Here is a 15,834-nt window from a genome sequence, read left to right on the forward strand (position 1 = left end):
CACCAGCCCTTATAAATGCTCATAGCAAACAGATATGACATGGTGAAAATGGCCCCCCGGAGGAAATGTAATAGAAAGAATGAAGAGTCACATGGAAACTGCCAAGGAGGGAGGTTAAGGATCTACCTTGAATGGACAGGGGACCTCCATGGAAAAGCATCACAGGAACTGACTTTTGGTCTGCAGTGTGGGGATCTGGGGGCCTGCTATTGGCCAGACCCCTCACACAGACTTCTCTGACCACAGCATGAATGAAGGGCAGAGATACATCCTAAGTATCTTCTTTGTTTTTCTACCTGAATTTGAGTCTTTGTCTTTTAAGAGTGAGTATTTAGAAAATACAAAATTCACAATAAAATTTCTACAACATTATGATGTTGATAACATAGGTGTTGTTAAAATATTATACAATTATCAACAATGTGCTAGAGTTGAGCATTTCGAATAGTTGTGACTTTCAGGTAATAGAAAAGAAAGTCTTAATATCTTCTATTCTACGTTTAATGAATTGTGTATACATTTGAAATTCTGTAAGTATTCCATTGGCAATTCTGCATGTAGAGATCAAGGTAAATAAAACCATCTCTTCCATAGCCCCAGTAAAAGATAGTACTAGCTTTCTAGGAGCAGAATGACAAATGTCTATGAGAGACTGTCAAAATTGTTGTGTGAGGCTGAAATTCGGTCAGTGAACATGCTTAAAGCGGCAAGTTTATTTGCTCACACATGGAAGTCTTGTTGTTATACGTGTTAGAAAACATAATTGTCACGTTATTGGTTGTAAGGAAGTAAATTTTCCTTCTCTCCCAAACTCTGCATAGGTCTTAAAAAGTGATTCCAAGTTTAAACAAACAGACAAATATGCAAACAAAATCAAGGAAAAAGCATCAAAAACTAAAACCTAATACCTCTTTCTCTCCCCCGAGATACTACACAGAAACTCTTAAGATCTTAAAAACAACTGGAAGCACTGTGCAGAAATTGCTCATCTGGTAGGCTGTTCAGGTAAGAGCTGGACCAAGAGTATTCCATCAAAGAATCATAGAATTGGCCGGGCGCGGTGGCTCACGCCTGTAATCCTTTGGAAGGATTACAGCACTTTGGGAGGCTGAGGCGGGTGAATCACGAGGTCAGGAGTTCAATACCAACCTTGCCAAGATGGTGAAACCCCGTCTCTACTAAAAAGACAAAAAAATTAGCTGGGTATGGTGGGGGGCACCTGCAATCCCAGCTATTCAGGAGGCTAAGGCAGAGAATTGCTTGAACCCAAGAGGCGGAGGTTGCAGTGAGCCGAGATCACGCCACTGCACTCCAGCCTGGGCGACAGAGTGAGACTCCATCTCAAAAAAAAAAAAAAAAAAGGAATCACAGAATTTTGGAACTTGAGAACTAGAAGGAATCTCGGAGAGTTCATGTCCCACAAAAGAGAAAAAACCTTCAGCCAGTGGTCAGCAAAATTTGTCAGTAAAGGGCTAGATAATAAATACATAGGCTCTGTGGGCCGTATTTGGTCTAGGTTGGTTATTCTTCTTCTTTTTTACAACTGTTTTAAAACTTAAGTCATTCTTAGCTTGGGGCCATAAAAACAGATTGAGGGGCAGCTCTGCCCATATGCCATACTTTGCCAGCCCCTGCTTTTAGCCAAACTTGAGGGTTAACAGCTTTTCTAGAGGCCTAATTGTCTTTCATTCTGCACTGATCCTGGGTGCCTCACTGGGTGAGCACACCAGTTCTTGCAGGATAGTTCGATTGATTCACTCGAATTTGACCTGCAATGCCACACCATTTCCCTGATGGAGTTAAGGCTGCCCATGTCTATGGGAATAGATTTAATAAACCACATACGTGGTGGTCAAGGACCAGGAAGACTTCAGTCTTACCCTGCTCAGATTAGGAACCTGTAATTGGGAGCTTTCCTGCCAGTGCATATTTAAATGTGCTAAACAGAGGAATGTATCCCTGCTTCATGACACGTCTGATAAATCAGCTCAATACTCAGATGGAAAAATAAGCCCTGCAATCATATACCAGTCACTTTGTAGTGTTAACAAATTTCCCTTTAAGTCAGCCCCGTAAATTTGGTGCCATTGGTGTCTGAGTTCAAGACAAGCTGACAGTCCTTGAAGTTTAACTTTTGCTACAATTACTGGGTGAGGTGGTAAAAGAAGCAGGGCCAAGCTTGGTGCCATTCTTGTATGGGACATTATCCAAAAACAACATAACACAAACACTCCAATATTGCATGAAGGGAAGCTGGGGCACAGATAATCCACAGTTACTCCTGTTTCGTTCGAGAATGTATTACGTGATTGTTTTCTGCCACGACTTTACCTTCATAATTAAGCTTTGCTTAGGCTAATATTAAAACCAGTCTGTGTGTCCTCTGTTGCTATTGATGGAGCAATGTGAGTAAGGAGCCTAGGGAGAAGCTGTTAGGAAGTAGGGTTCAGGCAGGTTGTGATGAGAATGGGATTGCTCATAGAAAACAGTAAAGAAAGTGCTTGTGATGCACATGGTAGGAAATCAGTGTTTCAGAGAACACCAGTTCGAGGGGGATGCTGGCACTCTGCTGGCAATAGCTTATGACACCCTAAATAATATCCGAGTTGCTTTAGGAAAGGATGGGGATTATTGGCCTCAATCCCATCCTTGGTTTTGACTGCAAGATCTTTGTTCTGTCAGAGAAATTCTGTTCTGAATTTCCAGGGAATTCTATTGGTCTTTCCTCTGCAATCATCCTTTGGAAAACTAAGGATGGGCTGTATTTCAAAAGCTACTTAAGAGCTTGTGAACGGCTTTGGAATTCCTTTTTGAAGACAGGTAAATAGATTGGAAAGGCAGGCAGATTGCAGAATGGACTTTTGGAAGTCCACAAGACTCCTACCTAATGGGACTTGAAGTAATGTTTAGGGTGTGACAACCTAGGATGCTGTCAATACCTAGGATTGTACCTGTTGAAAGGCAGTTTCAGGTATCTACACACAGATTATCTTGTATGCCTTCAGGTCACTGAAAATGATAAATCTTTGAAAATGGATGCTCTAAATGAAAGGAAACACAGTGGCCTTGAAACCATGACCTTTCACCTTCTTCTACATACATTCAGCTTCCTGTCATTTCTCTGTTTTCACCTCTACTCAAACCATCCTTCCCTGCCCAAGTATTTACTTGTTCTCAGGGAATACATTAGCTTTTACTAAAAGTCAGTTTTAGCATCATATTCTAATTTACAATGTTATAGTAGCCTTAAGAAAACAGAACTTAGATGCAATAGCCATAAGAAATATGAAGAATACATATCTAAATGGCTTGTATGAGGACTCAATACCTCCCAACCACAAACTCTCACACATACAAAACAATCCCAAAGGAAAAGACTTTTATGATCTAGATTACTATCATTTGGGTAATATTTAAAGAAAAGAGTGGCATTGCTTTTGCAAACACTACCAAGCAGGTTTAGTAGGGAAGGTAGTTATATAATCTAAAATGGACAATTCTGGCCGGGCATGGTGACGCACACCTGTAATCCCAGCTACTTGGGAGGCTGAGGCAGGAGAATCACTGGAGTCCAAGAGGTGGAGGTTGGGGTGAGCTGAGATCACACCAATCACACCACTGTACTCCAGCTTCAGTAACAGTGCAAGACTCTGTGTCTCAAAAACATAATTTAAAAAAAAGAATAAAAAAAAATTCAGCCAATTCCGCTCTGAAAGAGAGGAGATGTACATTATATAGAGGTTAATGCATATTATAAATGCTGATAGTCTGTGTTGAGGCCTGCATGGAACGTGTGTGGGGACACTTAGTTTGTTCAAGTCCATACTACCTACTAGAAAACCCAATGGCACGAGGGTTTCATTGACAAATTTCCTCATTGTTTGGCCAGCCCGGCCAAGGCAACAAATAAAGTGAGCAGCAAGTCTAATGATAGTGCCAATTCAGTCAATAAATTGTTTATGAATTTGAAAAATTAGTCTCTATAATCCCAGTAAGGGAATTGCCATGTCTCCAAGGGCACTGTTGAGATTTAGATCTGCAAATAGGGCCTTGGGAGAAAACGAAAATGGGCACCCTGGAGATTTTGACTGAGATAATTAAGCTGCAGCAGAGTCACCAGGGTAGAAGGGGCCCTACATGGAAGCCATCTGGATTCCAAGGGCCTCTATACTCACCGCTTAAAGCTTTGCATTATGACCAAGACTCAAAAGATACTCTATTTAGAGAATGCAGAATGCCCCTCTACTCTAGAGTCACAAAATTTCAGAGCTACAATGAAACTGCCCCTCTATTCTAGAGTCACAAAATTTCAGAGCTAGACTGAAACTGCCCCTCTATTCTAGAGTCACAAAAATTTCAGAGCTAGAATGAAACTCTTGAGTTTAATCTTGACATTTTTCAAAAGGTGAGCACAGTAGACCCCAATGAGGCAGGTGTGGCCAGAGCCAGACCCTCCAGGCCAGCACTCCTTCCACCACCTCCGGCATCTCATCGTGTCCTTCTCATCTGGAACAGATGACCCCAGAGTCCTAGAGCTGTTCCAGGCTAGTGTCACCTTTTCAGCCACATTCAGAGCAGGAACACTTACTCTTGTGAAAACCAGAATTACATTGAATATTTGTCCCAATTCTGATGAGAGCTCCCTCATTGCCCGTTTGTTTACTTTCCTATTTAGGGTCAGCAGGAAATGGTGCAATAGTTGCCTTGCAGATGTCACAGCAATAAGGTAACATTTACTTGGCTCTGCAAATGAATAAACGTGAATGCTTATACAGCACTTACTTTGTGCTAATACACTTGTGTAGATTCATTTAATTCTCACAGCACTCTTGAAGTAGGCACTGTTACATACCCTATTTTACAGATAAGGAAACTGAAGTACAGGCAAGGTAAGATACTTGCCAGGGTTTCACTGCTACAAAGTAGCACAGCTGGGATTTGATCCCAGGGCCTGGCTGGAGAGTCCATGCTGTAAGTTCTACATCGGTATTGATCCAGGACCACTGACAGTGGAAAGACTCCCCAAAGCATTTTCTTTGTAAGATTTCAAGGGGATGCTTTTATATAAAATATTGACTACTTGCAGGTGAACATTTCATTGCCTGCCTGAGAATAGTATCAAATAAAGCAGAAACTGGAGCTTTCCCCCAGAGTTGTCATTATCACAGACTCAAGTTCAAGACTAAGGCTATTTCCTCATGACGTCAAATACCCCAATGCTTGATCTACAAGAACACTGAAAACATCTGGAGGGCAGGGTGGATCTGCCTATTTTCTATTTGACTGGGTATGTCCTATAGACACAATCATATTTGCCAGAGTACTTGCCAAGAGTCTGATCAGCTGGTCTCACAGGATCATTTTAACCAATAAGCACTACTGAGCTCCAACTCAAGAATTCCAACTTTTGAGGATAAACTTTTGGGGTAATCAAAAAAGTCCCACTGGGTGTGCATGAGGCACCATCACCAAACTGTGGCGTGACTGCCCACACCTGGAATTCTGCCTTGTGAGTTAGTAACTGTAACTGTCCCTCAGAAGAACACAGTCAGGCTGGAAGCGCATTACAGCAGGGCAGCTAAAATGATCCGGGGCAGCCCACTTACTGTATGAGATTAGGCTTTTAAAAAGGATTAGAGCTCCTTAATCTGGAGAGATGAAGATTAAGAGGGAGTAATGATCAAAGTCTATAAAATCAGAAAGGAAATGGAGAATATGGATACAACCCTGTTCACAAATCCCAGGATATTATAACAAGGGATATCCCTGTGGAGTTCTAGGGGAATCACTTTTAGAGCCATAAAAAGAAGATAATATTTTCCCAGCAGGTAATACACTTAGAGAATTATTATCTTAAGGAGTGGTATATTCTGAGAATGAGGTCAAGTTTAAAAAAGGTTTAAGTAAACTCATGGGTGATAAAACCATCATGGTGGGCAACTGGGACTTTAGGAATGTTTTGTATACATCTTGAGCCTTTTGAAAAATGATTCAATGACAGGTACCACCCTCTCCCAATATGCTCCCTGCCCAGGGCTGACAATGCCCGCCCATCTGATCTGACCACCTCTCTTCTCGCCTTGTTGGCTACATTGGTCCTAATATTTGCAACATGCATATTCTTGTGCCCCTCTTTGATAGGTATTTGAAAATCTCAGCAACCTGGCACAATGTGGCAACTCATTCCTCGGAGGAAGTTTTCTTTAATCCTTAATAGAGTCATTGTATTGAATTTCGAATTACAGTTCATGGCAGGGATCTGACCATGATTTCCATAAAATATACACTTAACTCCTTCAACTACACCTGAAAACTAAAATCTTATGGTTTGCTCAAAGATGGAGGCATTTAAATCATTTTATGCTGCAGTAGTTAGAGAATTTAAAAACTGGCTAAACTCTATTGGAAAAGCTGCTCATAATACGCTAATACAGATCAATTAATTCAAATTTAAGGGGAAATTAAACATACCAATTATGTAGTACCCATCACAGCCCAAGATATTAAGCTCTAAAATTTACTGCAGCTAATGTAGAAACCAGCACACCTTCACAAAAGCTGTGGCTCTGTTAGATATGTAGAATAAAACTTTAGAGAGAGAAGTGTTTTAGCTGTTTCCAAAACAGCCAAGTGTTAATCACTTTAAGTATCTAATATAATAGGTCATTGTTGAGGGCTGGGGCAGAAGGAGGAGGCAGTGGTTTTGGGAGAGGGTAGAGTGGAGATGAAGATTCACTTAGAGAAAGGAACCTTCAGAAGACTGTAACATGCACAGCGAGGCGTGAAGAGTATTTTCTGTACTCACATTTCAAAGTGCTTTCAGAAAATTGGTAAAATGTGGCAATACACAGATGCAAATAAAAGAGCCAAGAAAATAGTGAGGGGGGCAGAGGTGGGGACGGAGGAGGAAGGCACACAGATAATAAGCAATATCTAATAACGCCGAACGCATTCTAACCCTGTCTCTCATCATAAACTGGAAGCAATCACTTGGTGTCTTTTCAAATTGCAAGTTTGAAACGTTAGTCTTCATGCCGGGGAGCTATTCAAAGTCACTATTCATTTGGGGGGGAAAAGTAGGAAAGGTGGTCAGGAGTGGGGAAGGATTCAAGGGTAAAGAGTCACTTCGTTTCTCATTGTAGACTTTGGAGTGATTTGGGCAAGAAAACTGGGACATCTGGAGTTCAGAAGTCGAGGAAAATGGGGAAGAACCAGGAAGATGAATACATGATCATCAGCTACACAAAAGAACGGAGCAAAAAGAAGCTGGGATTTGGGCACAGGCGTCTGGCAAGGAGGCCGGCAGCAGGGCTAATGAAGCATTTGCGGCGTGGGACATTTGCCAACGCAACAAAGAAGATGTGCTTGGGCTCTGCAGATGTGCCAGGGCCCCCAGAGCAAAATAATGACATAATCACCATCAGTGTCACAGACCAGACTGTACACAAGGTGACAGGGGAGGGGAGGCCTGTAATGCGCACACAGGGAGGCCTCCCACGGCCCACGACGGCTGCTGCCCTGGGGGTCGGGATGCAGGCAGGACTACCCACCTAACGATCTCTGCCTAGATCTTAAATCCGAAGGTGAGGTTTGCACCCATCTTTGGTGGGTGTTTTCTGTCCCACCCGAGTCAGGCAACAGAAATCTGAAAAGCTTAAGTGAGATTTGAACTGAATGGAGAGGCAAAAGGAAAAGAGGCAGCAGGAGCTTTGTGAGTCAAGCTCCCGGTCTTCCGCTAGAAGTGCGCAAACTTCCAAGAACCGTACCTAACCACACCAGCGTAAGGCAGAAATACGACCACGGATGTCAATGTTGCACACTGCAAAGAAAATGCACAACGTATCTCGGGGAGCCATTTTGGGGTGGGGGGGACATAAATGAGCAGTCAATGGGCCATCTCAAAGTCAGTGCAAAAGCAACGTTAAGGCATGAGAAAGTCACCCCTGCCCATTTTCAACAAGGTCTCTCAGCAGGCCTTGTCACCTGCCAGTGGCTCTTGCTCAGTAAGGTGGGTGTGTTAGTACAGCTGTCTGGCTTTTAAGTGACTTTTGTCAGTTTGAAAGTGAAAGTCTGTTTGAGGAGCTGAAAGAACAATAGCTCAGAGCCCGGAAGAAGAGCTTGTAGCACAAAGAACTTGGCTACACTAGTGTCCCTTTTCATTGCTTCTCATGAAAGATTCATAAGAAGAACTTTAATTTTTTATGACCCCCTTTTTGGTATGACTATATTAGTTGTGTCAATTTCCATATACGGGTTCTCTTTAAATACCAAAAGGTCTGTTGTGAAATTGTTTTGAAAGAGCAAAGGGGGCAGAATCGATTCTGGCCATCCTGTTGGTCGCTTCCTCCAAAAGAAACTGCTGTAAGAGACACAGAGATTGCCTTTAAATATGGTTCCCTTCAGCCTTGAAGTTGCCATGAACACTACAATGTAGTTATTTTAAACCTCTGTGATTTGCTAGTTCAACTGCTCCTCGGAAGAACGATTATATTTGTTTTTCTTGGCTTCACCCTATTTAACAGGAACAGTAGTATAATGATCATTAATAGACGGTTCTCTTTTTCCTACCCTTCTCAAATAGCTATCTCCACATTGCATCTTTATTTTGTGTCTCAGCCAAAAATTGGGGGGTGCAGGGAGACAAAATGCATTTGTTTCACATCATCTTACAAGATAGAATTGAAGATTGGCTGAAGGCACTCATTGAAGGAGAAACAATATTTTTAAACTAATTATCTACTTTCAAGTATTAAACTTCTATGCTTCATCAAAAAGGATGTCTGCAAAAAAATTATTGTTGTAAATTAATATTGATGTGTTTAAGAGCAATGAGTGAACAGTCATTAAAATTTCTGCCCTGTGACTGACAAAGAACCAAACAGTTCAAGTTAAATAACATCCTGGGGGGAGGGGGGAAATGAAGAAATTTGATGTAAAATGTTATCTGCCATGTGAAAAGGGATCGCCAACTTTGAACAAGCTTTGGTTTGCTAAATGAATTTGTTTTATCTAGGCGAAATAAACAGGCTGTCTTTCAAAAGGTTGTTAGAACTTCTTCAGACATTTAATCCAGGATGGGCTGAACACAATGATACATCCCACTGAAAGCTACAGCCACCACCAGCGGCTCTCAGAAGAGAACTTGCTCTCTTTCTCCCATTGATAACCCTTTGTGGGATGAAGAAAAAGAACCGAGGCAAGGAGAACTGAATATCAGACAATAGGCATCACTCCACACACTGTTTCTGAACTTTCCTCATCGCTGAAGGACAATTAATTATGAAGGCCTTAGGGGTAGGTCGAAGCAAGGGAAAACCCACCACTGTCCCAGCACCACAGCCGCTACCTCTGTGTTTGCTAAATGGCTTCGCCTGTTGGGGTACAGCCGCCGAGAGAGCCAATAGATCATTTAGGGGGGGCGTGCGGGAGGTGAGGGAGGAAAGCAAAGATTTTTTTGTGTGTGCGCCTGCCCTTGTATAATTCTATTCTCACTGTGAACTCATCCATACACAAAACACAAGGACGATTTTTTTTTTTTTTTTTTTTAAAGAGAGAAAAGCCACAGGGTAGGTTACAGTCAGAAACGGCCTCTCAGTGGTGTGTTAAAAAGGATGGTCTTTTCACCAAATCATTTCACAGAGGCAAAACAGACAAACACAAAGAGTTGCGACTTTTTCTCCTACATTAAATGGAGTAACTGATAAGGTCAGACATATGATACCTAAAGACATGAATCTGTGAACTCTTGAAGTCAAAGGGCCTCTCTGTGCCGAGGAACAATCTTTCAAAGGAAATAGATCATAGAACTCCACTGAATCCCCTTTAAACTTTATGAAGCAGGAGGAGAAAAAGCTCTAAGTAGGGAAGCTTGACAGAAGAGCCTTGAACTATTTTCTGAAGGAAAGATGAGACCCTCCCTAGGCTGCCACAAAACATCTTTTTTTTTTTTCTAAAGGCTCCTCTGAACTTTGATATGTGCCAAGACACTGCTATTGAAAGCTGTATAATTATGTGATATAGCCACTGTAGAAAATGCTTTGTTCACCCCAACAAAGGACAATAAGCAAAGTAAAGCGACATTACACTGTATCTTTTTCTTTAAGAATGTTGAGAAAGGTCATGGAATGCTATAACTAATAAAGCTGTTGAGTAAGGAGGTTTTAAAGTTGATCTTACTGTGCTTGAATGTAACCCAATGACAAAAAAGACACAGGGAGCTAAAAATGCAATGACATTACCAAATAGATGATAAATCAATGGGCCCGCTTCATTATACTGATGAACACCTTGAATCCCAAAAGGACAGCGGTACAAAAATGAAGCCTCATGCACACACAGAATTCTACCTCCACTCCACCCCCTAGCCCTTCAACCCCACTTCCAACCTGGTGTCTTTACTGTGCTCTCCTTCAAATTTCAGGCAATCATTCTGTAGAAGGAATATGTTTCCAGGCAGCCATGGGTGTACATATATTTAGAGAACATTCATTTGGTCTCTTAAAAGATCAATTTGGCTTGTCAACGGTGGGACTGGCAAGGGAAGAAATGGTAAGGGTTTCTTTTCCTCCTCGCCACCCACCAAGAGTGTGTTATGCGATTATTTAAACGGCTCAGCAGCTTTGAGGCCAAAAGACTGCAACAGCAGTGAAAGGCTTTCACTCATGTGCCAGTTTTCTAAACGATCACTCATATTTAAGTATCTATTTGGAGCAGAGGGAAGCGCTTCCTAAATCCACCTGTCCTCATTTTTCTTTAAAGAGATGACAATGCGAATGAAAGTCTTCCAAATATATTAAATCTTCTGAAATGTGGGTTCTGTGGAAAGTGGGAGTAGGTTGAGAAGAGGGTAGGTATGGGGTAGGAACATATTCAGCAAGTGTGTATGTGTTAGTGTGTGTGTGGTGGGGGTGGGGCGTTGCTTTTTTATTTTCTATTTCCAAGAGGAAAGTAAGAAAACACATTCAAAGGTGTGTGGAAGTACCCTTCTTCCCTGTCATGTGTCACCCAGAAAAATGTCAAACCCACAGTCTCTAAGATGGAGCATCTGCCCAGTGAGGTATTAATACCTTAGAAAATGGCATTCATAAGGCCACTAATGAGTGAATCAAGTTCCCCATTCAATTTATTTTGAAGCCTTCCATCCCCAAACCTGGGCCTTTAGCGAGGATGAGGGAGATTTGTCATTCTTACTGGAAACTTACACCCTGACTACAGGTAAATCACTAGCCACTGAGGGGCCCAGGAGGGATGCGTGGCTTACCATGGCATGGGAAACACTACCTCCCAGTACCCGGGAATGAGAAAGAGAGCTCAGTGGGCCTGGATGAAGGAATCTGGCACATTCTTTTCTCAACCTACACTCAGGCCGTACCAAACCCTCCGACCTTTGGATGATTCTGCCTTCTGCAGCTGCACCATATAGAGAGGTCAACCTAGGTAATGCAGTCCAACCTAGGGTGCTATGTCTTTTGGTTCCTTAAGTTGTGCAATTAACCTTTGTGAGTTACACAAGTTAGTTGTCTCAGTAGAGTTCTTTGCAAAACAGGTAAACCAGCCTCAGAAACTGTCAGTGATCATCATCTTCTTTTCCTGCCACAGTTGTGAGGAAAACAACAAAAGCGATAAAATCCAACTCATATGCCCCTAAAGTCACAAGTATCAGTATGATTTAAAAACTGGGAAGGAATCCCAAACTTCCTTTCTCTGCCCATAAAATTTTTTTTGGAAGCTCTTCAAAGTGAAGCGAGAATGAAGCATAGAAATATATACTATCACACCTGGAAAGACAAATTTATTGTTGCCAATCTCATTAAATGTGACGAGCAGGAATGAAGGATAAGCCCATAATTACACACCCCTCTCCTGCGTGCCTCACACACTCACGCGCAGAAGCAAGATGCCCCACCCAGTGTGATATGGCCAAGCTTCCGCCCTTTATAGCACAAACTAAAAGTGCATTTCGTATTTTTCCCCTTCGGTGTCTTCTTCCACATCCCTTGGGTCTTCTCAAACGCTCACCATCCTAAGTCTGCACACCGAGCCAAGAATTCTGGCAACTGTGTAAACTGATACAAAAGGCAGAACAAGCTCTCCTGCCACTTAGAAGGTCCTGACTCATAAAGGCCAGGAAATGCAGGGTCTAGGAGAGGAGAGCGAGGCAAGCCACTCCCTCTTTGCTGCTGATAAACCTTCCCCATCTGCTTTATTTTCCTGTAGGCCAGGGGTCAGCAGCCTCTGTAGCCTTGAGAGCCATCAGCAACAGGGGCTGGACGGGGGTGGTGCTAAGCAGCGACAGAGGTGCCACTAGCAAGCTTATGACAGAGGCAGAGATGGAGTAGAAGGCTGAGAGAAGACAAGGGGTAGAGAAGAGAAAGAAGGAACAAAGTAGTAGTGAAGAGACGTCAAACTCCCTTCTCTCTCCCTGGCTCGATCTGCCTCTGCCCAGTTAGAATAATCTAACTTGAAGAATAGTAAAGCTTTGGGCAAACTGAAGTTTTTCTTGTTATTATATTGGTATCACTGTCATTACTATTACCCGCATTAAATAAGCCCTATTTTGGTAAAACACTTATAAGAGTGCCTAGAACATTAGTAAACAGTCAATAAATGTTAGCTATTTTATTATTGCTCTTAACAACTGATTGAGAAATCTGGGAATACAATCAATAAGACAGTTTATTGTTTGACCAGCTACTACTAAGCTGGGTGACACAATTCCTTGGAATCGACTGGATCTTGGGGCATCGAGTAGACGTAGCTTCAAAGTCCCTCTACCATGTTTTAGCTCTGTTTAAAAATGTTAAAAAGAAACAAAGTGTATAGTTCTCCATTTTGCCATCCTCTTCACTTGCTAATACTTAAACTATAGGTTCATTTTACTTGACCTTAAGAGGAGAAACTTAAATACAAAAGTAAAGCCGTGCACACAATATCAGTGGAAGTATTCAGCTGAAGGTGCCGGATCTACTTTTGGCTCTCAGCCACGGCCCACACGAGCAAAGCTACCACGATAAGAACGGTGGCTTTTTAAGTATCTCACTTAAGCAGTGACCTCCATGCACAAAGGCACGGAAAAGAAGGGCTCACCTTATCTGAAACTTTTGTCAGTAAATGAGCAAGACGGAGAGGCTAAATGAAAAACAATTTCGTGATATTAGGATTATGTGTGATGGTGGGTACGCATGTGTACATATGGATGTGTGAGTGTGTGAGTAGAAGGGGCAGGGCTCACTGCATGGTCCTACTGTCTTCCCTCCTTTTCTCTGAAGGAGGAATCAGATCCAGAATAGTCCAATAACTGTCCGAAGTCACATGAGAAGTGACAAAATTCCTGCCCGGGCCCCATACTCCTTGCAGTGAAGCAGTCTTAAAATAGACACTGCAGATAAAGGAGAGGTGGCCTGGCTGGAAGTGGATATGATTCACAAAGAGAGAAATATTAGATGTTAATCATATTAAAGAGGATTTAGATGATGCTAAATGGAGCAGCTTGTCGGGTACCTCCTGATGCCAGCCGTCCCCTGTTTGTGTCCTTTTGGCCCCTGGGCTGTGGGTAGGGGATTAAATTCCAACCAGGTAAGGTTTAAGCAACCCTGAAAACCCTCGTGTGCACTTTAAGGATTTGTCTTCTTGGGTATTTTATATAGCAAAAATGCAGAAGTCATCTCATGAATCTTGGGCAATTCTTTCATGAAGCTTGATGTACGCTGCCAAACAAATACTTATGTCATCATATAATGTAAATAATTCACTAGCATACAGAAGTCTCTTAGCTTAACGTTTAGGGCAACAGGCTTATCAGAAGGGCGGGGGAGAAAAGACGCTCTTAATAAGATTTCTTTAAAATGGTTAGCCATAATCATATTCTTCAGCTTTAGAAGAAATCTGCTAGTGCTCTGTGATTATAGTGAGCCAGTGCTCTGTTACAACTGAGACTTTAAAAACAGATTTTAAAATAGTGGAGCAGTACATGAAGAATTCTCACTTTTAATGTATTTAGCAAACACACACTCATACCACCCAAACTTCATTTATCACACATTTGGCAAGAAATACATTAGTCTTAGAGAGCAAAGACAAATTAGTAGCTTACACTATAACTACTCAAACTTTCAAAGAAAAACTATGACTTCCCCATTGCTGAGCTTCCATATTCAGTTCTTTATAAGCCACTATAACTGGTCTGCATTGCCAAGAATCGTAGTAACAAGAGCTGAAAAAGAAAGGGGGTGGGGGCAAGCAGAAGGAGTACTAGGAGTCAGTCCCCTTAGTTGACAGAGCTAGGCCAAGATATCCTCTTTTCTTTGAAATTTGGAACTTCCTGGGTATTCCTGGATACCTATCTACATGAAGAAAGCAAGAATACGAACATAAGGTCCAAGCGCACACAGATGTTGGAGGAAAAATTCCTACCCTTAAGGTGGCACAGCATCTAGCCAAGATAATACAAGAAATGGACCAACTTTGTCAAGCCATAGTCTATCTGATCTCATCATCAGGGAGTTCAGCCTGCAGAATTCTTGCCATATTCCCACCTCCAACTACTGTTGCCTCAGCCAGCAGGGCTCAGCAAAATGCCTTTGTGAGTACTGGGAGATTTGCTAGTGTTGTCTCACAGAGAGTCATCATGTTGTGATGAAAACTGTTTGCTGAGGCACCACATTAGTCCATAAAGAAATGCCTTACTCATAGCCACACATCTTTCATTGTTGCATGGATATTGCTTTCTGGGAATTCTCTATGCTGCTTTGTGTGTGGATCTAGAATATACATGTCATAGATATATATAAGTGTGTATGAAAGTGTTTGTACAAAGAGCAGCATGCTTCTGAAGGTATACTTAGGCAAAATAAACACATGAGTCTCTCCTCCAAAAGAAGAAAAAGAGAAACAAAAATCCCCCCAGAAAAGATGTCAGTGGATCTCTTATGATATGTATTTAGTAAATTATCATACCATTTCCTCCATAAAGGGAATACATGTCAAAGTCAGAAACCATGGAATCACTCCCCCATCAAAGTTTCTAGACTTTTTAAGAAAACAACACTGGTAGCTACCATTGCACATAGCCTGCATCGGCTCATTGACATCTCAGAACCTAAATATGAAAAAGGCCTATTGGAGTAGGGACCTCTTCCTTGGAAAATGAATCATTCTGTTTTTGCTGCTTGCTGCCATTTTCCTTTGGATTCTAACAGTTCCCTTTTCTGTGGCCAAATGAGTCTTCCATACAAGCTGAAAAGCCAGGGAATGGGGAAAAAATGGCAGTGGGTCAGAGCCTCATGATTCCAGTGGGGACTATGGAAGCTCCTCATTGCAGCTCTACCTGTCACTCTATTGGGGGATGCTTATATGCGAAACCAACACAAAAACAGATTTGTGTACATTTCTAAAGAAAATAAATTTTTTAAAAAAGGAAAAGGGAGATGACCAAAAATTAAAGATTAGTTCCTACCTCAAAGTCATTTGCTTTATTGTAGTGCATGTTCAGAGCCCTGTACAGCTCACAGTCTCTGGTTATAGACAGCTCTTCAGTACTGGTGACCCCATCGTTGATGGCTTGACGCGCGTACTTCTCCATCTGAATGTAGTAAAACTCACGGAAATTGCTAAACCACTTGATGAGCTGAGAGGTAATGCATCTGTTGAACTGTTAAATTTAAATGTTGAAAAGGATAAGAACATTGCCATTTTCTTCATTTTTTTTTTAAGTGTCTGCAGCATTTTTAATGTTCCCGTCCCTTCTTTACTTGGAAAGATACGTATTTAATTCCACCAAAATGGTGGCAAGAGAGGCAAGAGGAGGAATATACTTACAAGAAATTGTAAAAACCT

The 15,834-nt window shown here is 41.8% G+C and overlaps 1 protein-coding gene across 3 annotated transcripts in view; it reads right to left on the reverse strand.

Annotated features, from left to right (window-relative positions):
• Positions 1 to 15,834, reverse strand: part of PROX1 (prospero homeobox 1) — a 53,461-nt gene that overhangs the window by 14,223 nt on the left and 23,404 nt on the right. For all 3 annotated transcript variants that reach the window (XM_025391631.1, XM_025391650.1, XM_025391640.1), the window contains exon 4: positions 15,455 to 15,649. In XM_025391631.1, coding sequence (XP_025247416.1) covers positions 15,455 to 15,649 — 195 coding nt within the window. The remainder of the gene's footprint in view (positions 1 to 15,454; positions 15,650 to 15,834) is intronic.

The sequence above is a fragment of the Theropithecus gelada genome, chromosome 1 (assembly GCF_003255815.1).
Source record: "Theropithecus gelada isolate Dixy chromosome 1, Tgel_1.0, whole genome shotgun sequence".
NCBI classification, from domain to species: domain Eukaryota; kingdom Metazoa; phylum Chordata; class Mammalia; order Primates; family Cercopithecidae; genus Theropithecus; species Theropithecus gelada.